The sequence below is a fragment of the Alosa alosa genome, chromosome 20, assembly GCF_017589495.1.
Source record: "Alosa alosa isolate M-15738 ecotype Scorff River chromosome 20, AALO_Geno_1.1, whole genome shotgun sequence".
Taxonomy (NCBI): Eukaryota; Metazoa; Chordata; class Actinopteri; order Clupeiformes; family Clupeidae; genus Alosa; species Alosa alosa.
The window spans coordinates 28,805,657-28,833,380 of NC_063208.1; the positions used below are offsets into that span (position 1 = coordinate 28,805,657).

General features: G+C 40.3%; 3 protein-coding genes across 7 annotated transcripts; 2 read left to right on the forward strand and 1 right to left on the reverse strand.

Moving 5' to 3' along the window:
- Window positions 1-2,350: 2,350 nt before the first annotated feature.
- Window positions 2,351-7,046, forward strand: psmg2 (proteasome (prosome, macropain) assembly chaperone 2). Its single transcript, XM_048229379.1, has 7 exons — window positions 2,351-2,538; window positions 2,659-2,830; window positions 2,944-3,002; window positions 3,097-3,215; window positions 3,685-3,858; window positions 4,283-4,403; window positions 6,328-7,046. The coding sequence occupies exons 1-7, from the start codon at window positions 2,482-2,484 to the stop codon at window positions 6,406-6,408; spliced, it is 783 nt and encodes a 260-aa protein (XP_048085336.1). The 5' UTR covers window positions 2,351-2,481; the 3' UTR covers window positions 6,409-7,046.
- Window positions 7,032-20,151, reverse strand: ptpn2b (protein tyrosine phosphatase non-receptor type 2b). Its single transcript, XM_048229183.1, has 11 exons — window positions 19,903-20,151; window positions 18,457-18,547; window positions 18,174-18,274; window positions 17,250-17,348; window positions 13,771-13,908; window positions 12,494-12,703; window positions 11,715-11,876; window positions 11,404-11,509; window positions 11,194-11,248; window positions 10,147-10,251; window positions 7,032-7,752 (listed from the first exon to the last, which is right to left on the reverse strand). Exons 1-11 carry the CDS (start codon window positions 19,957-19,959, stop codon window positions 7,731-7,733), a joined length of 1,146 nt encoding a protein of 381 aa, XP_048085140.1. The 5' UTR covers window positions 19,960-20,151; the 3' UTR covers window positions 7,032-7,730.
- LOC125285110 (transmembrane protein 268) lies at window positions 18,860-26,855 on the forward strand. Of its 5 annotated transcripts, none has more exons than XM_048229373.1 (10): window positions 18,860-18,972; window positions 21,720-21,811; window positions 22,234-22,440; window positions 22,757-22,851; window positions 23,234-23,341; window positions 23,858-24,016; window positions 24,634-24,744; window positions 25,395-25,484; window positions 25,828-26,046; window positions 26,327-26,855. In XM_048229373.1, exons 3-10 carry the CDS (start codon window positions 22,320-22,322, stop codon window positions 26,492-26,494), a joined length of 1,071 nt encoding a protein of 356 aa, XP_048085330.1. In that variant the 5' UTR covers window positions 18,860-18,972; window positions 21,720-21,811; window positions 22,234-22,319; the 3' UTR covers window positions 26,495-26,855. The 5 variants fall into 5 exon arrangements, with proteins under 5 accessions (XP_048085330.1, XP_048085334.1, XP_048085333.1 ...); XM_048229377.1 differs by having other exon boundaries at window positions 22,299-22,440; XM_048229376.1 differs by lacking the exon at window positions 18,860-18,972 and adding an exon at window positions 18,992-19,060.
- Window positions 26,856-27,724: the final 869 nt, after the last annotated feature.

Genomic DNA, 27,724 nt, shown 5'->3' on the forward strand with positions numbered 1-27,724 from the left:
TAGGCAAAACTGTATCAGACCGGTGTAACGTTGGTAAATCTTCCATTGCACAGAATGATTTTGTAGCACGTGCAATAAATGACAGTCGAAAGATACAAACAGTGCTGCTATCAATTTGCTTGGTATAACTGCATTTATAGTTTTCTACAAATGCAATCAATCAAATGGGCCTCCATCACTCAACCAACGCTTAACGGTAACATTACCTAGGTCCTTATTGATATTACAAGATTAACGCATACCTGCAGTAAAACCAAGCATGTCCGATAAACATCTTCAGATTTATTTCGCTTCAAGAAGAAATGGGAATTACACTTCATGTGAACATCGTCCTGTCCTTATTAGATGTTCGCTGCAGTAAATTACAGTCCTTGTAGGAAGTGTCCATTGTTTTTCCCCAACCCACTTTTAACTTCCAACAAAATTACGTCTCACTGCAACGATGCGCCATCTAGTGGACAAACGACTACTTATCGCCAATACTGAAAATGCAGCCATGATGATGATGATGAATATTTATTTTGGCTTTCTTTTGATCCTACTGAATTTGTAATTATGTATCGGCCGTTCTAATACCGATAGTATGTGGGTGCCTGTGTGTGTGCATGTTTATATGTGTGCACCGCCATTTACAGGCCAATGAGTGTACAGTCACTAAATGTACACATAACCTAATTTTTTTAGACCCCCCCATGGATGAAATTCTACGAAACTTGGCATACCCCCAGACCCCCAGAGAATGCCAGGTCAATCATACACATCAAATTTGGTGCAGTTCTGAACATCTTAACTGAAGATAGGGGCGATTAAAGCAGAATAATATTGCATTTTCATTTTGTACCGGGGGGGGGTGTGTGCAAATCACAAATGAGTGATTATGAGCCAGGTTGATGTGGGCCCTTGAGACCAACATACCATAAAAGAGAACTGTGTCTGCCCACAGAGAACTGTGTCTGCCCTACCCTCCTTTCGGGGGGTCCAGTCCAGCGGGGGGGTTGCAGATCAAAACGAAAAAATGACGGTTCCATGCTATCCATGTGGGGGTACATGCCCACCAAGTTTTGTGTACCCCGGTCTTTCAGTGTCCGGGAATCCTTGTTGGTGTACGTCACTAAATGTACACATAAGTTATTTTATTGTAGGGCCCCCATTGACCGAAAGTACACAAAACTTGGCATGCATTCGGAGGGTGTCATAATGATCCTACACTTTTAATTTCGTGCAGTTTTGACCTTGTCAGCCAGAGATATTGTGATGAAAACACCTAATTTTTTGCTTTTTAATTTTTAACTAGGTGGCGCTATACATGAAATAAGTGGTAATGGGATGGGTTGACATGCCCCCTTAAGACCAACATACAAAAAAAAGGTGGACCTCCTAGGCCCTACGGTTCTCGAGATATTCACAGAAAACTGTCTCCGGCCACCTACAGGCCAGTTGGTGTATAGTAACATAAATTAATTTATTGTGTGGCCCCCCATGAACGGAATTCCACAAAACTTGGCGTGCATACAGAGGGTGTCATAATGATCCTACACTTCCAATTTCGTTGCAGTTTTGACCACCTCATTTTTATGTTTTGGTCATAGGTGGCTTATACATGAAATGAGTGGTTATGGAATGGGTTGACATGGCCCCTTGAGATCAACATAAAAAAAAAAATGGTCCTCCTAAACCCTACGGTTTTCGAGATATTCACAGAAAACTGTGTCTGCCCTACCCTCCTTTCGGGGGGTCCAATTCAGCGGGGGGGGCTACAGATCAAAACGAAAAACGATGGTTCCATGCTATCCATGTGGGGTTACATGTCCACCAAGTTTCGTGTACCCCGGTCTTTCAGTGTCCCGGGAATCATTGACGGAAATTTGGGCATGCGGAAAATAAATAAATAAATAAATAAAATAAAATAAAATAAAATAAATAAATAAATAAATAAAATTCTGACTAAACCTATAATAAAAACCCAAAGGAGATGTTGTTGTTTTTTTGTCAAGGTGGGCGATAAATAATTTCTAAACCGGCTAAATCTTTTAAACCATGTGTGCGGCTAGATATTAGAGCCGATACTGTTGCTGTTGACAGTTACTTATCTCTTACACATATATAATCTTTGCAGCGCTACACAAACAGGTCGGCCGAGAACTGCACAGTGTTCAAATAAATAAATTATTTAGTTAACCAAATCAGGAGGGGATGTAACGTTATGCAATAAATAACTTTCCTTTTAAAAAAAATGTGTCGTATTATTTAACCCCTACACTTCTACACGCTTAGAATTTGTGTCGATATTTTCTTTCAGGCATATCCAAAGCAATACACATTACGCATTCTAAACGAAGGACCTAGGACCTCAAGTTTTGAACGGTTTGTAAGTGAAAGCAAAAATCACGCTTTTACCACCTTACTTTTACATATTGGTTAATAGCTATCGCAAGTGTTTATTCTCCAAAAAGTTAGTCGCTTAAAGAGGACTAGCTGAAAATGTTTGTGCCGATTGACGAAACACGGCCTTCCTTTAAAAGCTACACTTTGATACTGGTTTGTATATTTTATTTTGCTTTATCATTGCCACTTCCAGGTTGTCATGGGCAAAACTGACATCCAAGGCTTTGTGTCATGCATTGTTTTAAAATTGTTTTTGTTTGTTTGTTTAAACAGCCAGCGATATCAGTTGGAAATGTTGGGCAGCTTGCGGCAGACCTCATCATATCGACGCTACAGTTGCAAAAGATAGGTTATTTTCACACCGACGGCCTTATCCCGATGGTAGGGAACAACCCATACGCGACTTCGGCAGAAAACGCTAACGATTTGAGCACCAATGCAGAAGGTAGCATTTTCCTGAAAAAAAAAAAAATGTAATTGCATTTGAAAGTGAGTGAAGAGCCTGGTGCTGTAATTTCTTCAGTCTTTTCATATCATCACTGTTTTCTCTTCCTCCAGTATATTGTTCTAAAGATTTGAAACTCACCGTGCTGCAGATAAGGGCGCCCATCCTTCAGGTTCGCATGTCTACATTATTTTATATCAGTGTAATTCAGCTAATTTGTCTCAGTTCGGCCATTACACCTTCTCTGGTTGTTGTTTATCTTGTAGACAAAGATCAAGCAGTTTCGGAAAAGCATTGTTTCTTGGATAAAATCAAGTGGATTCAGCAAAACCGTTCTGCTGTCAAGTAGCCACGCATACCAAAGGGATGACCAACAGCTTGAGGGGTAAGTACATCTATCACAATTTAGTTATTAAATATCTAAAGACAGTTGCATCCCTTGCTTTTCATATTACTGAAACTGCATATCTAGATTCTACCCTTTGAAATTGGATTTGTGTGTTTGTCCTGTTAACATCATTTACATCATTAATATTGGCATCTCAGCATCTAATATTATGAGGTCTGAATTGGTGTTAGAGTGCTTTTAAGAAGCTAGCCACAATTTATTTTTTCAGTCAGTGCAACTTAACTCATATTCTTATTTAGGTTGCTTAAGCTGGATAGATTGTGGCTAATGATAACTGTGGAAACTCTTTGGATAGGGGATGTGCACAGGACCAGATAACAACTGAAATTTCAACTTCAGCTGGAGCTTGTGTGACCTGTAGAGTACACAGCTGGTCACTGGTTTGCATAATATGATGTATTAATGTTGTTAATGTGGTTCGGTTCGCATTTCCCTGCTTCTTCAGCACCCCTCTGCGATACCTGCTCAGTCCAGCACTACAGCAAGAGGCAGGGCCGAGGATTAAAGAGCTGGAGTGGAGGGAGATGGAGAAGGTGTGTGCCTTCCCAGGCATCAGTGACTCTGAACAGAGACTCTTCATCCCTGGAGGGGGCATCACCAAGGGTCTCTACACTGACTGGTAGGATCTGATTGCAGATCAGTTACTGTAGCAGAAACAAGTTCAACAAGTACTGAGAATCATTGTAGATGCAGATATCTAACGTGACAAAATATCCTTTGTAGAACTGAACTTTTGTTGGTTATTTTACTTTAGTGTATCTAGAATGGCATTTAGCAAATTTTAGTTTTTACAACATACTTAAATTCAAACCTAAATGGTCATGCGAAGGAGCAATACTCCAAATGTTTGTCTGAAATCTACTGTAAGCCCTTCATTCTTTTTTTAATCAGTATTATCTATATGGAGGAGCTTTTTAATGATGGGAAAAGGCTAATACCATTATTACTGAATAATGAAATGCTCTACACTGGTTGTGAATAGGAAGTTTTGACATTGATGGACTTGAAATGTGAATGCTGTGCTACTGTCTCTCTGTATTTAGCTGCAATGAAGACATCCCCATGGCAGTGGTGTTGATGTTCTGCTCGGAGGGAGACAACATCCCTGATGCCTTTGCCTTGGGAAATTATCTAAACGACTGGCTCCACCTGCTCAGCAAATCTGTAAGTATTTCTGAACCAGATGCATTCAGTTAGTTCTGTAAGATGTCACTCGTCAGGACCAATGAGGGAACTGGGAGTGGTCGAATGAAATCGTGAAGCTGTCCGCGCGCTGTTGGAAATAACAATTGATTATAGAACCCCTGTTAACCTAATGATTCTGACCCCGCTAGATATGGAGAAGTTTCAGTCAAAGTAATATTACTATCCATAGTAGGCCGATGTGGGCCTACCCACAATGCTGTTACAAGAATGCCTTTTAGCTATTTAATTAGACGAATCTTCCCCAAGAATAGTGTGCGAGGCCCTCCTCGGCCGATTAATTCGGGAGGCGCCTTCACTTGAGTAATGATCCTAGTGTGAAAGTCGGTCAGAGGCTATAGTGCTGGCCTGGACCACTATGCTCATCTGGACAGAACATCTTACCGAAGCTACAGAGGGTTCAGGGTGTGCTAAGGTTAGCTGTCTAATTCCAGACTACTAATAAAATCAGTGGCCCACCACAGTACAATACGATGGCCAGTTCTGCTGGTGGCATGCCTACACTTTCACTGATTTAGCCCCCACGGCGCTCCCCACCTCACTTAAATAGTTTACCCAGTTTGTGGTTGGTTACATTGAAATGCATCACATGATTGGAGGTCAGCTGACTTTGGGTCACATGAGAAGTACTTTGATGAGACTTGAGACCATTGTTGTAGTGAGAGTGCATTAATCAAGACATGACAATGTACACATTAATTACATTTCCTGCTTCCTAGTTAATTTCTCCTGTGAAAAAGGCAAAGGTTAGAGATATAATCAAAAGTTGTTGTAGCAGCAATATGTGACAATGGGCCCACCATGAGGTCATACCATCATGTGGTAGGGTAATTAATCAACAGTTCACATGATCAGGAGTTTGATCAGTATAGAAACATTAGGACTCCTTACAGTTCAGAGAGCAGAAGCGCTGGGAAACATATCACACAGTGTCCCCCATTACTGCGCTGCATAGACTGAAGCACTAAACATAACAGGACAATGTCATATACTAAATCAGCTTGTGGGATCAATTGGAACATTAACTGGGGTGTTAAATCTTCCAATGTCTCATTACTGCATGGTAGAATAAAGCGCTTCTTGACACTACATGAAAATATCATGAACATCATCAACTTGTCGACACATTGTCCACTGTTTAACCTTCTAATGCCAATGTTACTTTAGGTGTTTGAATAAATTTAATAGAAAACATTATAAGAATGTGACATATTACCAACCGTCATGTATGTCCAACCTCTTACGTGTATGTGTCACTTAATATTAATTTCTATACAAACCAAGATGACAGATTCCTAAAGAAACGCAAGCACCCACACCATACATTTATCTCAATTAGCTATGTACCAAAAATTACATTTTATCATGACTCGAAGAGCTGTAAACAGTGTTGTAAGGCTGCGTGTACAAATCCGCTTGGAGCTCCAGTGGAATTTTGAATTGCTGACGAGAATTCTTGGGCTTACCGTTGATGTGAGAAAGGTTGGGAATAAGCACCCACCAGCCCAGCACTAAACTCCGAGCGTGGTAAACAAAATTGGATATTTCAGGCAGTAAAAGCCCCGGTAAGAACCAAACTAGATTTTGTTCAAATCTACACTCCTGGCTACTGAAAAATGTAAGGTTAATTTAGCAAATGTTATTTTGAAGTATTAAAAAACATTGTTTTAGAATTTTCGAACAAAATGGTTGGTAATTAGCACGTTTACGATACTTTCCTTAAACCAAATGTATGTATGGTGTAGTGTTGCTTCCCAACTCTAGGCATTACTTTAGTATTAATATCTAATATATTAGGAGAAAAGTGTCTTGTGTAATAATAACCAACAACAGAATTGGTGCTGGTGGATTGGAAGGGTGAAGTAGTATGATCTGTCTCTTCCAGGCCCAGGGCTCACCTCAGTGGAACATTCCCCCATCCTGGAAACTGCTGTTCGGTGGCGGCATTCCTCCTGCAATATTCTAAGTCTGAACTGGAAAAAGGACACCTCTGTACCTGATATGCAAAGATAGATATGCCCATCCCTCCCTTAGGTCTTGATCACTTCACCAGACCCTCATCCGGTCCTCTGGAAAAGCTGGAGGACCACAATGTTTAGACATGAAGACATTCACATTGAATTCCCTTTTCAATTTACCCAAGCCGTGGAACTGAGAAAGCCCTCAGAGTAACAGAGAGGGGGTGGGCGGAGCCTGGTGTTCTGTGTGGCCCTTTGATTATTCTGGGAAACGTATCAGTTTCTTGAGCATTTCCCAGGTTTCTGGAAGACTGCCTACGCTAATCTGCAGACAGAGACCCTGCTGGCTGGATGCCCCATGGCTTTCCATCAGGGCTTGTTCTATTGTGTTGTAATATAAACCCATTCCTCACCTGTTGTAGCAAGCCCTCTGTAGAAAGAGTGGAGACGAATCACTGCTATGAATTGAATTGAGGTGAAGCTGGACATCTTATTGCATTGTCACTTTGCAGTGTGGCAGGAAGGTGTTCAGGAATATCAGTTTTGAAGAAAGGCACTAGTTATAGGGCACTGCAAATTGTCAGAAGTCAAAGTTGTGTAAAGAAACAAGAATGCTTAAGAAACAAGAACGTTTTGTGTTTTGAAACTAAAGGATGTCAGTTTTATTTGTTGGTTATAGTCTCAAATAATGAAATGTTAAACTTCATTCAAATTTCATTCAAAGGGCAACTGATCATGGACACAATTTGTTTTTCAAGCAAATAACAATGTTTCCCCATTATTTTTGTACAATTTAAAATACTTTGTACTTTTAAAAGTGTAAAAACACAATGTACACAAATGAAAGCATTCCTGATGCAAGACTGGGTAATGTCTCATATGGGCTGAGTTTACAGACCGTGGACATGATAGGAAATTTCAAGTAATTTCTTATAAAAAATAGAACATTTCATCTTGCCTTTGAAAAGGCCGTCTAAAAATACAAGTACATATGTATATATATATTTATATATCAAAAGCATAAGGAGGTGTCAATACATTGGCCTAGTTCAGTTGTTTTGCTGTTTTTCTCTCCAATGTAACAAAAAAAGCAAGTTAAGAGAAAAAAAAACAAAAAAACTCAACATTGACATTGTAAAAACAACCCAAAGCAATCCAACTGTGATGACCGTGCTGGTGTGTTCATGTCCCAACGCTGCTGCTCCAAAGGTACGTCCACATTTCTGTTGTAAACAGTTCTTGTGGGGAGGCATGTGGATGGAGTTTGAGGTGCTGGAGAGGAGGAAGATGAAGACAAGGACTACAGATCCCTGCTGGTGTTGCCATGGAGTCAGGCATCACTGGTTCTTGCCCTGTCAGAAGCACACATACAGCTCTAAATTCAAACTGACTGAGTCATGGCATTTCTAAACAGTGATAAAGAAATAGGCCAAGAGGGTCCAAAGGATGTTAGTCGCAGAATGAGAATGGCCGTGACATTGAATGCAGCTCATTGAATGTATACAATTCCTAACTGCATGTTTTAGGTGTCTGCTCTGGATACATCACAAAAATCTAAACTTGCAGAAAAAAAAATTGTACCATAAAATCCTTGATGTACTGAATCAGATGCACTTAGCTGATCTGGAGCATTGAGCAACCTAAATGCATGCAGGGAAGGGGCCAAGAGCTGAACTGAAACATGGCCCTCTACATCATTAGCTGAATACCAGATACACACACACACACACACACACACACACAAGCATTAATGTGCTGCGTCTCAATCACAATCCTGGAAAGAGTCCCCTCAGCTGTTCTGAGGGGCGGCTCCGCATAGTTAGCAGCAACACCGGACATGGACCAGTTCTACACACAGTTGTGGTGAAACGACCATCACGCCAACAACTAATGGAAATCGCACCATCATCATAGTCCAGTGAGGACATGAAGAGCGCTCTCATTTCTTCAGTGTGCACCATAAGGGCAAGAGACAAATACATCAGAGCAGGAAGGCCCCAATGACCAGTGCTAAACCTACAGCTATGACTTACACCAGTGACAGACCATCTCTAAATACCTATTCTCCAGCAGAGAGGACGACCAAACATCTGAAGACAGAAAACACACACCATGCTGCCAACTAGGGGTGGAATGATTTTGAAACAGCTCTGAATTAAAATAATAAGGAAATATTCTAGGAGCAAAAACGTATGTCGAAACTAATTAAACATGCTCTCACACTGTTGGAAGGTGTGAAGCTTATACAGGAAAGGCTGCAGGATTTTTTTTTTTTATAAAACACTCCTGCTTGAAATTGGTGAGTTGGAAATACATGTAGGCTCAGTGAATGAGAAATGTACATTTAGTATCAATCTAGATCTCACTCTTACATGATCGGCAACAAGGTAGAGGACATCCCTTGGCTAGACTAGAACGTGGGGCCAAATAATGATGGAGATTACAGCAACAGTTTGGATTTTACACATTGTTCTAATTTAAATTTGCATCCAAATTAGAGATCTAAATTAAATGTTGAATTTGATTTGATAGGTTTATCTAAATTTTCCAAAGGTTTTTTAATGGCAGGATGACCATTATTGCATCTTCAAAACTTTCATTAGTTGTGTCCATCCAAAATTAAAATTCCATTCACGGTGTTACTGTAAACTAAAAATAGGCACTGTCCACATAAAAAGGAGTTGTGGGTTCAAAACTTGAGGTTCTCAGGGAATTTCTAACAGAAACATAATCAGATATCAATGAATGCAAAAAAACTTGTTTTTGTTAACCTTATTGGCATTTGTAGAATAATAGGTATATGAACATTTTTGGTACACATTTTAAGACGATTTTATAAAAATCAATTGGAATCAGGACCAAAGAGAGCTGGAAAGAATAGCTTCCGTATCATTACACCCCTACTGCCAACGCAACGTACAACAGCCCAAGGCCTAACACACACAGAAGCAACACATGGCCACGGCACGAGGAGAACACACAAACCACACGCCAACAACCTTTCGCTCACGTACAGCTCTGGGTGGCCCAGGCAAAAACTAGGGCCGATTGCTTCTCATAAATAATCTTCAAGACGCTACCGTTAAATGGCACCCAACAGGACCTCCCCCTGTCTCTTTGTGTCATGTACAGCAAATGCAGGCCAAACTGTTTGGAGGAACAACAAGGCAGAGGTTTGCAAGAGCCAGAATCTCAAGATCAAAGGCACATTGACGAAAGGAGCCTTGCCCTCAAAAATATCATCCACTTTCATAATACAGGATGCTGTTGAAAAATCTGCAATCGTAAAATTGATCTTGACATAAGACTTCTTGATCTGACAGCTGGTACTGCAGTTACAGTAAATGTGTCGTATGATGCTTTTCTTGAAAATAATTAAAATGTTCTAGATTCACAGTGATGTAATTTTGAAGGCACAATGCATTTCCTCAATTTCTTGTCCATTCAGGGTCTTGTTTCTTTTTCAGGCATCATCTTTCCTTGCATAATGCAGAAAACACAAATGTACATGAAAAGAAAACACACAGAGATGTAAGATCCACAGATATATGGGAAATGCTATATTGCCATCAGAATTGCATCATTGTAGATGTTAAAGCATTTTTATTTTTTGGACAGGAAAAAAAAAGGCAATGAAAATGGAGTTTGTGAGTCACATTTAAGGACAGTCTTCACATAGAATAAAACTAAAACAAGATCAAAACAAACTCAAAATAAGATGCCCCCCAAGACAACAGCAGCATCACCTTTTCCTCTTCTTCTCTGAATCTCCTAGTCTGGGCTTTGTCTGCTTCTGCGGCGTCTTCTGCGTGGAGTTGGACAGCCTCTCGTCCCGGTGTCGCTTTCGCCCACTGGAACACAGCAAGCAAACCGGCTCTTCAGATGAGTCTACACATGCGGCCTAAAAGCTACAGTACCCAGGGCACCACGGTGCTTTTTGTCTTGCGCTCATAACAGAGGTCTATTCTAATCTGCTTCTTATAACATGTCCCTGTTTGCCTTCACACCATAGAACCAAATTACATAAACATGATTGTTGTGGTTTAATTTATTAAACCACAACAAATGCCAAATCAAACGAAATCTCTGAAACCAGTCTCTCTCGTTCCGGCCTCGTCTTTCACCTCCCCGAAGTGGTTAGTGGTTATTGAAGTACAGGGCTCTACCATTTTTTCCAGGAGCACTTGTGAGCCCAAGTTAAAAAATTTAGGAGCACAGACAAAAATTTGGGCGCACAGTCAGTTCTGTACTTAACTTACACATAATCTAACATTACACTGCAGCTAACAGTTAAACATGCCAGTGCACCAATTGCGAATATTAAGAATGACTGACAACATTTAGGCTACAGGACACAGGATTTTAAAGATCAGTGCCTATTTTATTTTCAGTCTGTTCCATTTTCCTACATTTTGTTAATGTAAAATAATATAATACATTGCCATATTTGCATTTAGCCTGTATATCAAGTATCCTGCAAAATGTAGGCTAATTTATTTATGAATACATCTGTAGCTAATCCAAATATGCCCATGCTGACCTATCTGACTGCATAACTGCATGACTGCATTCTCTTCCACAAAACCCAACATAGGCTAATCAATATATATATATATATATATATATATATATATATATAAAAAATACTTTTATTTTTTTATTTGAAATATCTGCATTGATGGGGGCAGTAGGCAAACGTTAGACCTACTTTCGTTTTGCACTTCAGCTATTCGCTACAGCTATATTTTGCTCCTCACTCCCTCACTCACTCCTGTCTCATAAAGCTCACTCACTTTCCCAAGGCTCCATCGGATTCCTGCTCCTTGCTGGGAGAGTTTGCACCAGTAATGTTTCCCCAAACATTGACATGGTTAGAAGTCATTGCACCAGTGTGCCTTTTAATATTTTTTGCACTTTCGCCCCATGGGCGACTGTAGAGCCCGGCCCTGGAAATCACAAGCCTATTCAGTCCTCCATTCTCAAGGTGGACAGCTGACACTCACTTTCCCAAGGTCCAGTTTTGTCTGAAGGGGTGTTAGAGGCTTGTCCCGGAGGTGGGGAGTCAGATGTAGGCTCATGGTCCTCTCTGGAGAGCTCTTTCCACCGTTTCTACAAAGACATGAATGTGAATGCCATGATCACTTCTATCATTTGACCACAAGTGAAAACTGACCATACATGACCATGATCATTTCTATCATTTGACCACATGTGAGTACTGACCATACATGACCACGATCACTTCTATCATATGACCACATGGGAGTGCTGAAGCTGAACTGAGCTGGAACTGCTGCTTGTGATGTTGGTGTACCTGCACTGATGAGTCTCCCATGATGCATTTGGCTCCCTCCTTTACAGCCATGTAGGAGAAGCGAAGCTGGTCGGCCGTCTGAATCAGGCCCATACGGTACCGTCTCATGTCCAGGAGAATTTTCTTGATGTCCACTGATGTGGAGTCCTTCCGCCTCTCCATCTGTGAGCAACAAAGAGTTTCAGGTCAAAACAACATTAACAAAACTTTGGAGACTAAAGGAATGGCATTCCATCATGATATGCAGTGCCACATAAAACCTTCCAGGAGGATATACAGTATTACAAAAAACAAATGGTATTTTTTGGCATGACTTACTCGTTGTGTGCTATTCATTCTTTATTTACCAATGACTATACTGTATTGTGTAATGGATTTCAATCACGGATTGTGCCTTTAATTATTATTGGATATGCATCCAAACTTAATCAACCTTTAGTTTTCCAATATAATGCTGATGTGGAATAATGCCATCATAAATGTGTGAGTGCTGACTAGAAAAAAAAAAAACGAATAATAATAATAAAAATATATAGTTTGCCCAGTGCCCCAGCAAATGGATTTAGCCGAGAAAAGTGAAGAAAGAAAAGAAAAAAATATTTCCCACTGAAAATAAAGCTTTTAGTCTGGACTAGGTGTAATCCATTTCTGTGTTAAACAAATGCTGCGTAATTAAACTAATGAACAATGGGAAAGAAAAACATGCTAAAATGAATGAGGTTCATGTGCACATGTGTATATATGGCTGACAGATGTGGAGTTTCAGAAGAGTCACTTACAAGAACCAAGCAGGTGTCTACCAGGGAGAAGGTTCCAGATCGACCAATACCCGCACTACAGTGAACCACCGCAGGCCCATGGTCTGGCCCCAGAGAGCCTGACTCGCGCACCTTGAACAGGAAATTGAGGAAGGAAGCGGGAGAATCTGGGACACCAAAGTCTGGCCAGGTGGTGTAATGAAAGTGATAAAGCTGCCTCATCTCCCCCGTCTGCAGAAACACACAGGGCACAACACAAACGGTGCACAGTACAAGAATGAGGGAGTGAACAAAATGGTTACTGGAAAGTCTCAGAAAAGTGATTTTGCTCAAAGTTTGTCTACATAATGTTAAGGTCCAAAAACTGCCACCTGTAAAATATTGTTGTTCAATTTCAATGTTTTCATATTTTTCCCACCCTCGATTCTTTTAGTTGTTGCACTCTCAAAAATGTCACACGGACTCACCTTTGTAACAAGTGCAGACATGATCAGACTTAAGAAATATTTGCTGTGACCTAAATCCGACACTGTTTGCTTCTACATATCTGTTAGTGCTGTTAGGGCTGTAGAGTGTTTGTATGCTTGTTCTGCATTTCTTGTGATCATCTTTTGAGGGCATTTGTATAAATGGAGGTTTAGCAGAAACAACAAGTGTATACTGCACACCTGCCATCACGCTCATTTTACCCGGTTTCAAGGTCATCTCCCAGGCCCCTCCCGTTTTGTTTTTGCTCTCGGAAATCTCCCGTAATTTGCATGACCAAACGTTATTTTAAAATCACGGATCCCTTTTTTTTACTGTTAGTCTGACATTCCCAAGGTTGCCAGATTGTGTATGAAATACACCCTACACATACACGATTAATTACTTTCAATTTAAACTCCTTTTGTCCTAAACCTGGCAACCATAAAACCTGGCAACCCAAAACCCAAATATGGAAGCGGGTGCACACTGCGCAACCACTGAGTCTCGCAAGAAAGCGGACTAGTTGAATAGCCTACTCTAGAACTAGCTGTTGTCAAACTGTTAGAGAAGAAATTTTGTGATTAACACATCGCATAAACTGTTATTGAGTATTGTTGATACACAGTAGGTAACTTGTGTTCTCCGAACATAATCTGACAGCAGCTTTAAAGTTTTGGAGGTAGGCTGCAGGCAGCAGGGGGATATGTGTATCTCTTTCGGTAAGGTAAAAGCAAAGACCGAAATCAGCGTTGCATGGACTGTATGAAACATGGTAAATAGGCAAACACTAATACTGTGCAAACACTGAGGCAACAGACAAAAATTCTTACAGTGATATTTTGCAACTCCAAAACTCTGGTGGTGTAGTAGGACTTGACATCTTCGGACACAAGCGTCACCTTGAAGAGTGTATCCCTAAAGGTCATGTCGTGCTTCTCCGGAGTGGGCCAGTACTGAGCACATTTCTCCTGTGAGGGTAGAGTGGAGAGAAGACATGAGGGAAGTCAAGACACACAGAGCCCATACAGTCTGGAGCTGCTGACATCCCACATGCTCTTACAAAACAGCTCACACAGCCAACACAGCTCATTCATTCACTCACTCTATCTGCCTCCTCAGCCAGCCACTACTATGAGAAGCTCTTCAGTAGAGTTTCTTATGACTGCTACCCTACAGAAAACCTCATGCGTCCCGTACAGTCAAAGACTTGCATTGTTATATTGAGTCAGCTGAAAAGCTGTGGTTGTGCTTATGAGAATGGGAGTGTTTACTTTCAAATAACTTCCTTATAAGCCAAAAAAATCCTTATAAGCCAAAAAAGGGGAAAATACATGATTAAGCGCAGTACTGTCTGCTATGGTAAGGGATGCATACACATGCATGTATCCAGGAATCCAACGTTCTAAGAACTAACAATGATGATTTGGAAAAGATAACTGCTTAATTCCACAAAGGTTTCTACTGCAACATATGTGTTAAGCTCACCTAGTTGAAAACGAAACATAGGTTTATGATTATCATTCATGTTCATAGAGGTAACATTCGTTTCACTTTCATAATAACCCAACGGTAACATGGGCGTAGATTTGCGTGGGGTCCGAAGGACGTGTCCACACCAATATCAAATAATGACTGAAATGTCCCCACCAATATTCAGGTTGAAACGGGAAAAAAGCGCCTCATGCGGTACACAAAAGGTTAAATCATTTCCCACTTCAGTACCACCACCCAAAAGGCTTAGCTCCCTGTAGACTATAATGCTGTCGATTAGAAGTTTTTGGCACACTTGGCTGCAAAGATCTTATAGCTCTATAATCTTTGCTTGGCTGTCGATTCGAGGATGTCGGGCATGAAAAGAAAGGTGGAGGACATCAGGAGTTATTTCAAAAAACAAAGTGTAGCCCTAAGTCATAACATTATGCACTAGTTATGAAACAAAGTGTAGCCCTAAGTCATAACATTATGCACTAGTTATGAAACAAAGTGTAGCCCTAAGTCATAATATTATGCACTAGTTATGAATGCCAGAAAATGTGTTTTTTGGTAGGCTACACATTTAGTTGACAGTGCTATATGTGTATAGCCTATTAAATGGACGTTGGAATAAACCAAATACCAGCTAGTCCAGCTATATTGCGCTAGCAGATTTGTGTACTATGATAATGGTTACTAAGGAAAGGAAATGCATGCGTTTAACCAGCAATGCAATGTTTGCTAAAATGAATGAAAATGGCACGAGGATGTCAGTGAAAACAAATGCATTTATTTGGGCTTGACGTGCTGAAGATAAAACATGAATGCAAAACAGATGACAGAAAAAGCAACCCAGCCGCTCCCTTTATCAGACAGCGTTGGTGTGGCAGGGTCACAGCAGCAGGTGAACTTGAATAAGGACATGGTGTTTTTTTAGTGTTAGCTAGTTATAGGCTTGTTATAGACCTAGTGAATACTACTGGTCTTCTTCGAGATTTGAGTCGTGCTATGTCACTGCTCATGACATCAATATTTTATTTATAAAGTGACAGAGGAACCCCGGCCAGGTTGTTGCTCAGATAGGGGAGATTCAGGGCTACAGGTACATTTGACATGGTGTTTTGACTAAATGTTTTACTGCATATGCATCAGTAGGTAATGCATCATACAAAGTTAAAGTCAGGCACGCATAATATATATATTTGGGGGGGGGGGGCGGTAGTGTCTCCACCAAAGCCTCAGACCAAACCTACGCCCTTGAACGGTAACATGAAGAATAAACAAGAAATGGCAACATGAAACCTGACTGGGCTGGGAAGAGATTTAAGTGTCATTTCTAACACACTTCCATCATCTATCCAAGTGTAGTTAGTTCACCATAGGAACATCATACAGGAGCTGCATCACAATTAGATCTGAGGAAGGATGTGTTCTACAGTAGCAACAGAGTGGGCTAAAGCGGAGAAGAAGTCGAGGATCTTTGGTAGCAATGGGCTGACTTAAGTGTTGTCAGGGTTAACAACAAAACATTCCAATCAGGAATGCCTACAAGTGACCAACAAACTGTTGTATCACTGCAGTAAAAAAGCAATACATCACTGCTGTTTAGCGGTTTATTGGATGAAACCAACAGCTTTGATTCAGCAGGACGACTTCTTAGTTCTAACCAAAGATTCTGGGAAAATAATATTTAGTTTCAGATGTGCTGACGATGCAAAAGTGAAACCAATGCAACTTTACTGATCGGCTCTTTGCTGTTAATAGTGTGAAACTAGCCTACAAACTGGTGTTGTGTAAAAGTATAGAATGCCCTTAACACACATTTAGAGATCTATACAATTGAAGAACTGGCATACAAGGCAACAGCAACACCACAAGGAACATACTGCACGTAATTACTTTCCCACATCCAAGCTGTGGTTATCAACCTAATGTCCAAAGCAACCTGTTAATCAAAGACTGGGAAGCCATACGGTGGACTATTTCAGTAAGTGACCGCTTTAATGAATTAATATGGTGGTGAATTGAACGTGTGACCTTATACTATAGGTGGGGGAATTCCCACTGTAGGCGATAAACAAACAAGCCTAGTTCACATGCCACGAAAATTAGCAACAATGCATAACTGGCTTCTAGCAGTCGAAAACGTGCGGCATGTTGTACCTTCACTCATTTGTGGTACAATATGCACTGCCAAAGAGGCCAATCAACAACCAAGCCAATCTAAAATGACAGCTTCTCAGTGCTACAAGTAGCCTGAATGCCTAACCAAAGAACCAACACAGCAGGAGGGAGGGGGGGCATAATAATATACCAATCATTTCACTGGGGTCATCAAGCAGGCACCTTCCTTCAGCAGTGTTTCATTGAATTAGGCCCACAACAACCCAGAGGGCTCAACAGTGGTTGAGAATGGGTCGGGCCACATTACAAATAGAGACATCAACAATGAATAGTAATTAGACGCACACAAAATAAAACCCCTGTATATTTAATTGACGGTCACTCCCTTTTGCATGTGAAGATACAACAACCGGCAACTGAAATGTTTTCTTCTCCTGAAGCACTTGAGCATATGATGGACAATCAAAGATGATAACTAAACAATACTAAATAATGTAATTGTGCACATTAATATCATAGTGTTACACAGAATTAGTTTTCACCCATTTCAAACTCACTGTAAGGTGTACATACTAGACTATGATAGCCACCTGGATTGCACAGGAGAATATAGTGTGCCTTTCTAGTGTTTACTTGTCTTTCTCTGTTAGCCTACCCTGCCGTGATAGACTTCTCATCATGAAGTACAGCATAATAGAAAGAGTGTACACACCGATCCCTTCTCAATGACACGGTTTAGCATGACGATGGCTTTGGTCTTCTGCTCCCAGATCATCAGCCAGAAGTGGCCACACGTGTCCCGCAGTGGACCCTGAGTGGTGAGTACATGGATACAAACACATACGCACAATCAAAATGTTGTTGTATGTTTCCAAGACATTTTCGAGAGTCATATAGTGTTATATTCAGATTGTGTAAATATGGTGGTGTTTGATTAATCTGTGTCGTTAATCAGTTACCCAAATACATTAAAAGGCACATATTTTGGCCTTGCCATGACAACTGCCATTTTTTCTCCAACCCTGGCAGACACATGAATGCACTCACAAAAACAGACAGACAGGAAAACAGACCAACACATTGACACCAAAGGAAATGATAACTGTGTCTGAGCTGATGCCCTAGGTACACCTTACACAGTGCAATGTGCGCTACATTACAATGAACAGCACTGTCCTAAATTAATTCTCTGTACAAAAGCAGTGGTAAGGAGCCCACATGCACTATAAATGGCCAAACATGCACAGTGCAGAATTCAACATCAGAAAAACATGTCTGTCTACCATGTACATGCATACCATACAGCTATTCTAATGCTGAGCCATTGCAGTGGTCAGTGTGGGAATGTCCCTGGCTACATGAAGGCCTCGTCACGGTCCTCCCACACTAACCAACATCTGACTTTCCAGTAGCATTTGACCCCAGGAACTGTGGGCCTTTTCTCAAAAGCAGAATCAAGACTTAAAGGGTATTTATTTGATAAGGTTAATCAACAACAACTCAAACAACTATAAATTTTACACGAACCAAAAACAAAAAAAAGGCTCAATATGACGAGCTCTTTAAGCATAGAGGTCAGTCAGCTCAAATGGTCATGCAGATCTCCCAATTAGACATGATAATAGTCTCAACTCACCTGAGTTAAGATGTAACTTCGTTGGGCTTCCTCCATCATCACTAAACTGGCATTAATGTAATCATTGTCTGTGTTTTCTAGTTTGACTCGACTGTGATCAACTAAAACAGTGAAGAATGAAAAGAAACAAGAAATCTATATTCAATCAGTGGTGGTTGTGACAGGATACAATACTTAAATAGTTCAAATAGACAAGGTGGTCATTGAAAACCCTCCCATCAAGTGACAATCAAATATTCTGTGTTTCAGAGTTTAAAAGGAGAACGGCTAATTTCAAACTTACATGGGCTGACATCTCTGTATCGATTGCGATTCCTGTTTTCTGGATATTTTGCCACTTTGTAAGGACATTCGTCGGACTGGTTGCGTATTTCCTAGAAATCATACAGCACACAAAAGCATACACGCGCGTTAAGATAACCAAAAGTCTAAGGTTAACTGTTATTTCTGGCAGGCATGGTTAAGCATTGACAGACCCGCAGTAGCATGTCTAAATAAACAACAAGCATGCGAGTTAACTCGCTAGCTACAACTTCCTGAAGATAGATCGACAAAAGTCTACAAGAAAGTACAGCTTATATAGCCACATATAGCCATAAATATAACGTTAAAGCAATCCACTGACCATGCTGCGCGAGCAGACAAATTATCGCCACTACCAGAAACGTTAACGTTAGCGTGATCAACATACATGATCAGAAGGGCGAGAAAACGTTAACGCTAGTTGTTTCTTAAAATAGAAACGTACTGGAAGCATGACCAGCAAGACATACCTTACTCTGAGGCTAATTGTTGAACTGTAAGAAATAGCCAGCTAACGTTAACTCGAATGTCGTGATCAAAAAATGGATTTGTTATTTCAGTTCATACGAGGCGCAAGTTTTTCAGTGAGTTAACTTTAAAAGAAACTGAAGTTGACTTAAATTAGCTAGCGTGCTAACGTCAACTTAACATTAGCTGTCGCTAGGATAGTTCAGTTAAGGGAACGTCAAGTTCCCTTCTGTCACCAGCCTAGGCTCTTTTTGGAAGCCCTTGTAAACACCTGTGCAGGTTAATTGTTTATTAGCAACAGCAAGGTTTTACTGATTATTAGCGGCCCATCTTTATTTATTTACTAGCAAAAAAGACAACGTCGTTTAATGTTAATTCAATTATCCTCGGCTAGCAAGTCAAGAGTTGTTTAGCTAGGTAAGGATAGCTAACGTTGGTGATGGGGACATTTGCCGATTGCAAACTGCTTCATGTAAGGTGTTGGCATTCAACGCGTTTTTGATGTCATTTATTCACAGACATCATATATCAATAAACCGCAAATATTATAACGTTAGCCCTTCATTAATTATTACATTGATTTGTCTAAACATAGCTTGTCACGTAACCTACGCATTTCAATGAATAGTGTACCAAGTTAGCTAGCATTGATACTAGCTAGCTATGATGCTATCGATAGGAAGGTTTGTGACTAATATAAGCGTTTTCGATAACATATGGTTGTAAATTAGTGCGCAAAGTTAAATACGGGGACATTCGGAATGATATGTGTAAAGGGTCACAGTCAACGCCTTTCTGTTCTGCAGTCAAACAAACACAGAAGCTGCGAACTACACTGCTAGCCAGAGAGCTAACGTTAACTTGGATGGCCAGCTGGCTGCTATAATGCACAAAATGACATGAGCTTGCAGACTAGCTACCTGCTAGCATGTTAGTATATGGCATAAACTTAACTTACAAGATATAGGTTCTGCCACCGGCCCTCAGAATCTATGTCCGCACAATTGTGGTCCATTTTACTATGGGTTATTCCAATATGTAAGAAGTAAAATCCAGCTAAACAGCTAATATAATTCTCTGTTTTCTGTCATTAGTCATACCCAGACATCCTCGAACTGTTGGTGAATTTAGCTACCTGGGACTAGTACTCGCCCTGCCTGCAGTTGACAGACATCTACTACTTTGCTAGCTTAGGAGGACTAGTAAACGCATGCGCATAAGAACAGTCCTTCATTTAAAAAACACGAGAGCAAAGATATTCAAAGTTGTACGAGATAATATATTACGTGTAGGCCCACAGATAAGGGAAAGCATTTCACAGGCAGCCAGGCCTAGTCTATTAGAATATTTTATTGTGTCCGTTTATGTGGTGATTCAAGTAGCCTATGCTTAAATCATTATTCAGTAGCCTAGTTTAAGCTGTGAATTTGACCCTTGGACATAAACAGGAACACACCATTATACATTCTTTTAAGGCAGTGAAGTGTGTGTGTGTGTGTGTGCTGACATACATTACTCACAAAAAGTTAGGGATATCTGGCTTTTGGGTGAAATTTTAAGTTTTCAGTACAGAAAGTACTGAAACATTGAACTGTTGGACATGCACATTCAAAAGTTTAGAAAAGGTCACATCAAGTTCATCTGTAAAGGTTATAGTGGATTTTAGGTTCATCCTGAAATTTCACCCGGAAGCCAAATATCCCTGGCTTTTTGTGAGTAGTGTAGCCTATGTTTGTGTGGATGTGTGTGAGGTAGAGATACAGCAAATAGAGAGACTAATAAAATGAAAGAGCCCAGAGGTGAGAAATCCTCTTGACTTATTTCACCAAGGAGGCCACTGAGAAAGGAATCTCACAGAGCAGGTTCATGGAAATGTATTGACTGCATATCTCTGTATGTCTGCATTTTCAGTGCTTTTCAGAAACAAAACCAAAATCATTGGTCTTGTGCTGATGAAGTAGGATTTCATCTGGCTGCTTTCTATGTAGGCCTATCTAAATGTATCTCTATCTCTATGTAGGCCTATCTCTATGTCCTCACGCGGGGCGTAGCATTCATTAAGTCATGATATGAACTAATGAAACTTGATAGATTTCCTGTGAGAATAAGACCTCCATTGGTGTGAGTGACCACATGCACACTCCCCATGAGGCTGAGAAATACTATGGGAATTCTTTTAGTCATGGGGCCCAGCTGATCCAAGTCACATGCTTGCTCACAGACAGAGTGAGACAGAGAAAGGGATACTGAGAAAATAGAACGAGGAAAGGAACTAAAAGAGAGTAGAGAGAACAGGAACTAAAGCATGGGGAGGAAACTTAAGAGTGCTCAAGTGAGGCGTCTTACATAGTTCTCAACAGGAAGTAAACTGCCAAGAGAGAATGCAGTCTGTGTGTGCCTGAATAAATAGAACGGTAGAAAGAAAGTATCAAATGAATAGATATCTTTAAGGATTACCAAGTTATTTCATCTCTATAATTCAAGAAGTTGAAGTCATTTTAGAGGGCGGAGGAAGAAAAAGAAACTGTCAGACTAGTGGAAGGGAGGAGACTAAGCTGTCATCACAGTGACATACTGCTTTTTCACCTCGCCAATAAAATGTCCTCAGCTCATTTGCAGGCAAGCAGTAAGTGTGTTTGTGTCTCTCTGTGTGTGTGCACTTGCCTAAGTGTGTAAGTTTGACAGAACACAGGGACAGACTGGAAACTAAAGGTATATACTGTATTCTCTCAGATGGGATATGTAATTGCAGCATCTCTTCATTATTTTCTTCAGAATGTCAAGCTTTTGGACCAGAATATGTGTATCGTTGTGAATACTGCGCATGTGATGGCTTCTGCTGTGGAACTATCGGCTCATCTGCATAAGTATGTGTTCTATTTAGTTAATTTCTATCCATCTGAGTTTAATTATGTGTAGGGTAGAATCTAAAACACAGGAGTCTTTGGGGAAAGATAACCTTTTTTAGAAACTTATTTCCTGTTTACATTTCTTTTGATATAGAAATTAGAAACTCAAATACAGGGTTGTGCAAGACTATAACCAAAAAATAGCTAAGCCTACACTGTAATAGCATTGCCACTTGTGCCAAACGCTAGTCTTTAATAAGCACTTCATTAACACTGACTGTGGAAGTGAAAAAGCTCACTTGAGAAAGGGAAGTACTGTGAGCCGTGATGTTTTTCTTTTCATGAATGTCAACTACGTTGGTGCTTGGAATTAAACTGCATTCTGATCCTATCAAGCACTGCTTAATTTGTTTCACATGACATCCTACTTCTTCTTCCAGGTAGATGATTTCTAGATGAAGCACACCTATGGAAAAAGTCAATGTGCTTTTTCGTTCTTCTCCAGAGACCATAACATGCAGTAAATATGGAAGACAGACTCAAACTGACACAAGATCATTCAGCTGGTGCTGCCAATGATACAGAATCGCACCTTCAGGCCTCTAGATCACCAGCAGGGAACAGTACAGCACCTAAATGGACTAATGGTATGAAGTTGGTATCTTACACTTCACATCTGGCTGGCTCACTGCTTTGATGTGTGAAACTTGTGCCTCGCCTTATCAGGACATGTCATATGTTGAACATTAACTGTCTGATTATCACGCCACAAAATGTGTGAGATTTCTTGTAGATGCTACTGACCTTTCATCTTTCATTTGGCTTTGGCATCTTCTTAAATTTCTCTCCTGTCATTTTCTTATTTTTCATGCTTCTCTCTCTTATATAGCACTTCAGAGGTCCAGTTAAATAAATATGAATGATAGAAATTATGTATTTCTTTATTCATTTATATGTTTATAGGCCAGCGTGTGTTGGCTGTTCCCAGTTCCTCTGTGTTCAGCCCAAGGTTTGACCTTCCACTCTGTCGAGGTGTACTGGAGCAAGAGGGCTTTAAGGTTATTGTAAATCCCATTCAAGTCAACTCTCTCTCTCTCTTTCCCTCTCATTTCCCTCCCCTATTTGCTTAAAGATGAAAAATCTGATACAAAACAAGTTGATAAAAACAAACAGTTCCTTTGTCAGTTGTGTAGAAATACCACTTCCTTGAATGAAATCTTTGTTTCAAAATCTTCCGAGTTCATGCTGTGTCATGAGTAATGTATCCTTTTCATGAAAAACAGTCAAAATACTTGAAGATATTGCATTAATGCAATTCTGAGTGTATGCAGATAATGTTCAGTGTATACTAATAGATTATTAAGTTGCATTTATGCCTTGTTTGTGCTTGCCCATGGGACACTGTTTGACTAGACAAATCCTCTTTTGATTTCTTTACAGATCCCTACACAAGACTTTGAGGCACCTCTTCAGATAGCTCTGGGCAGTCCATTTGTTCGCAGATTCCTCTTTTTCAACTCCAACCTCTTCAACTTCATCCTAGGCCCAGTAATAACACACACACACATATTAATTCTTTATTTAAATCCACAAATCATATTACAATAGACAGGATTCAAATATTTCAAGAGATAAGATAGGGCTTTGTCACTCACTGATATTCAGGGGTACAAAAAACATCTCCTGCGCCATACTGCAAGGCTGCCTATAACTGCAGATATGGAGCTGTTTTATTTTTCTGCTGGAGAGCCCTGCCAGCCTTAACCCACTGAAAACAAGATTGTGGACATGCCCCAAGCTGCCAAAGATCAACACCACTAGCTTGCACTGATAGCCTAGGTCACATACACACACACACACACACACACACACACACACACATATATATATATATCTCACTTAAAATGTATTATTCCAGATTTTGCATAGGTCCACCTCTTCCAATTTTCATATCTTTCTCTTTCTTTTGTTACTGAACAACTGCGGGCCGGATCCTAATTGCTGACAGAAAAGCAAAAGTGGCAGGTGATTCCTGTAAAGCTCTCCTTTGTGTCTCCCTGCCAGGTGCTGTATGTAGTGCTGTGGTGTGCTTTCTACTCTACTGTGCATCTTTACCTGGTGGAGGCCACCACAGATTTTTGGGTTCTTTGCCTCTGTGTCAGCCTGGCGTCCATCATCTTCACCACAGCCATTCTCCTTATTCTCCACCACAGCAGCAAAGAGGTACATCAGTGTAAATACATGACCTGTAGACTAGATTTCTGCTGTTGAGCTGAAAAGTTCAAGTGAGGGTACTAGATGGGGACAGCCAATCGTGGTAATGGTTGTAGAAACGCTTACATTTACATTATCATTTAGCAGACAGTTTTCATCCAAAGTAACTTACAACTATATTACAAGGGACTACATTGTCCCCAGAGCAACTGCCTTGCTCAAGGGCACAGCGGTGAAAGCCTGGAATTGAACCCACAATTTTTTTTAGGCTACTGCATGCTAGCCCAACTCCTTAACCACTATGCTAGCACTGCTGAGCTAGCCACAGCTTATAGTGGGTCCAATTGTGAGTAGAGCAATGAAGCAGACATAGATGGCCAGAGGAGAGGACCTGATGATGCCAATGAAGATGATGATTGAATGTGAAAATGAAATTGAATTGATTTAATTGCCATTGATATATATTTTGGATATGTATATATGTATATGCTTTTATTTGTAAATGCCATTAGTTGATATCACTAATAAGCTGCAGTGGGTCTAATGAGTCCCGCATGCCTAACAAAGCCCAAATGTCCACACAAACAGTACACATTCAACTCTTGACCCAAAATGGCTCTCGACAGATCAACATCAACACAGACATCCGGCTGATCCAGGTGAATGAAAGGCTGATTAGACACTCTCTGCTGATAGGGGTAGCAGACTGGGTGCATCACTGTACAGGGACACTGCAGGTAATGGTCTTTCTGCACTATGTTTATTTATTTAATAGCCCCCTGGAAAAGACAGTTGCTAACACTGCCTGCAGGCATACCTGTGCTAGATTGTCAACCATGTACTGGATTGGAATGGGAAAACTCTCAGGGAAATCTGTCTGGATCCACCTAGACGCTACATTTCCTATCGTATGATCTTCAAAGCTCCAGCCCTGTTGTTTAAAAAGAATTCAAGTGAACACCAGTGACCTCTTTTTCAGCTATTTTCACTTCTAAGAGCTTGCATACGTTAGCGTTTTTAACCACCACTGAATGTATTCACTTCAAGTTATTCATTTTATTTTCTGTACATTCATTGTTTTTTCATATTACAGTTCAATTGCACAGTACATTTTACACATACAAATAGTGTTAATGTGTTAACTAGGCCTACAAGAAAAAAAAAAACTAATAGGAAATGCGTCCACTGCTAAGGCAGAAAAGCTTTTCTAAACAAACCCTTTTTCTGTTCTGACATGAAGGTTTATGCTATTTTGTGTCATTTGCAGGAACTTTAACAAGATCTCAGTCTATGGTGGTTTACAAGGGATTTGTGTTGCAAATGTTACCTGTTGGTGCCTGTCCCTATACTCCCCTCACTGCATTTCTATCCTGTCGGTCTGTCTCAGCTCTTCTGTGTCTACTGGGATTTGACACCGTGCTTGGCCGGCCTCACTCAAGCCCTTGAGGATACGAGTTTTGTCAGGAATGAGCTGCAGGTATGTGTATTGATTTGTGTTGTATACTACAGTAGTATTGATCTGTATAAACTTCCACATCATTTGGCAGCCTTACTCTTTGTTGAAAAGGCATCAATGCAAAGATGATCAAACCCCTAAAATAGACATTATGAATTATGAGGAATCCTCAGCCTTGTTAACAAACTAAGCTTTATTAAAGTTGAGGAATACAGTTTCAGTCAACTAGTATTCCCAGTAAATTATTGTATGATATTTTAATCAATCAAACTAATAAATAGCAGAATTAAATTAACAAATTAGCTGGGGTACAAGCTCATGGTAACAGCCCTTTCCAAAATGTATGCATTTCAACCACTTTCAGAAAAAGCTAAAGAAAAGAATGTCTAAGCTGACGTTGGTGATAGAGGTCATGCACTATGACCCTGATGCAATATCACTGGACCGTGATGTTCCTGAAGAGGAGCGTCCATTGTTGGAAGAGAATGAAGACGGAAATGCCAGTACCCTCTCTAATCAGCGGGAGGAGACAAAACTCACAAAAAAACTCAGTCTTGTGCCAGACCCTATCTTACCGGCACAGGTATGTAAAATAGGCTGTTGACAAGCTATTGGAAAATTAGTAAAATACAGTTTAAGTCTAGTATGCCATTGAAACATAATGCTAGCACAGCTTACACTAAACATTTTAATACTTTTAAATGGAAATGGGAATTGAAATGGTTGCCAAATGTAACTGTGTGTTGAAAAGTTATTTGCAGATGCAATGTCCAGAATGTCCTAACACAAGTTATTATCATGTGTAGTATTTTACTATTGACTCATTCACCTCTTGGAAAAAACTCATTGTTCTTTTTCTACAGGCTATAGCCCGGCAGCTCTTACTGACCTATAGTTCCGTGTACATCAGACTGTTGGTATCTCACAGACTCCCCAGTGCCCCACAAGGACTAATTAATGGGAGAAGATCTCACTGTACGACTGCTGCTCTGTGTCTTTGCCAGTACGTCAATCTGAAAGTCTTACATTAGAAGGGCATTTCAGTCTCATTCATGCACACATTCTATATATTCCAATAGTGCTTTATTGACTGACAGATAAATAGAGTTCATATTTATTTTTAGCAGGCCAGCATCAGTTGCGGTCAGTGATCCACTATGTAGTGTTAGACTAGGCATGAATGTCTCATAAAGTATTAGAAATTATTTTACTTGACAATGTCAAGGTACTGATGAGTATAATGTGATGAATGTGATTTAATGTCATGATTAAAGTTCAACTTTTCTTTAAAAATATATACTTTGTCAGTTGCTTGTATGCCAAAGATGCATGGATTTATGTGAATGAGAAAAAATGTCAGTTTTTAGCTGACAGAAATAAATGTGAAATGACTTCTTGTGTGCTGTATTATTAGTCATCAGAGGTAAGCAAACAATTAAGGCTGCTGAATGACTTTGGCATGCTTTGCATGATTGGTTTGGCATTAAAGACTGTTAATCATCCTACACTGAGTAATGGAGGGGGTTGGCGCGTAGATACACGGTGCCTGCATGGCAACACAAATGCGCACAGCTGGACTGATGGCATAGGTCAGCCAGGGCATCAGCGCTGTGACATTCTGATGCAGCAGGGCTGCAGTGGGAGACCAAGGTAAACGATCACAGAGATGCTGGGTCTCTTTGGGTGGTTAAATGACCATCTGTGATCCCACAGACAGTCTGGCCTACTCCTGCCACAGTATACACACAAACGTGCACACACACACACACACACACACACACACACACACACACACACATTGCCATTTCTCTCCCTCTCTCTCTCTTTCCATGTGTTATGGCACCAGAATAGTATCCGTGTGAATCTGTTACCTGCTTGAAATTACACATGACAAAATGAAAATGCATTCATTCAAACATAAGAGAGAGATAGAGAGAGTGTTCCTTGCTCATTCTACTTGTAATGACAGAGAAAGAGACAGATACAAAAATGGAGAGAAAAAAAAAAAACAGGGCAACTAAAAATAGCACCTTAGAGACAGAGCAATGGAAAAGCCAGACACGCGCGCGCACGCACGCACGCACACACACACACACACTATATATATCAACATATACAAACACACACACACACACTCAGGTCAGGAAGGAGGTAGTGAAAGGAGGAAACAAAAAATAACTGTCACCGTCAAAATGTTCACAACCAAACATTTGTCTTTAATTCTTCAACTTAACTTATACAGCAAATGCATGTGTTACAAT

Excerpts from the sequence above, each read along its gene's own strand:
- psmg2 (XM_048229379.1), top strand. The coding sequence starts at position 2,482 with ATGTTTGTGCCGATTGACGAAACACGGCCTTCCTTTAAAAGCTACACT. Across the intron at positions 2,539-2,658 it reads AAAGCTACACTTTGATACTG|CCAGCGATATCAGTTGGAAA; the intron begins GTTTGTATATTT and ends TTGTTTAAACAG. Across the intron at positions 3,003-3,096 it reads TAAGGGCGCCCATCCTTCAG|ACAAAGATCAAGCAGTTTCG; the intron begins GTTCGCATGTCT and ends TTTATCTTGTAG.
- ptpn2b (XM_048229183.1), bottom strand. The coding sequence starts at position 19,959 with ATGGACCACAATTGTGCGGACATAGATTCTGAGGGCCGGTGGCAGAAC. Across the intron at positions 18,275-18,456 it reads ATACAGAGATGTCAGCCCAT|TTGATCACAGTCGAGTCAAA; the intron begins GTAAGTTTGAAA and ends TCACTGTTTTAG. Across the intron at positions 13,909-17,249 it reads GTGTCATTGAGAAGGGATCG|GAGAAATGTGCTCAGTACTG; the intron begins GTGTGTACACTC and ends CTACCCTCACAG.
- LOC125285110 (XM_048229373.1), top strand. The coding sequence starts at position 22,320 with ATGGAAGACAGACTCAAACTGACACAAGATCATTCAGCTGGTGCTGCC. Across the intron at positions 24,745-25,394 it reads ACTGTACAGGGACACTGCAG|CTCTTCTGTGTCTACTGGGA; the intron begins GTAATGGTCTTT and ends GGTCTGTCTCAG. Across the intron at positions 26,047-26,326 it reads ACCCTATCTTACCGGCACAG|GCTATAGCCCGGCAGCTCTT; the intron begins GTATGTAAAATA and ends CTTTTTCTACAG.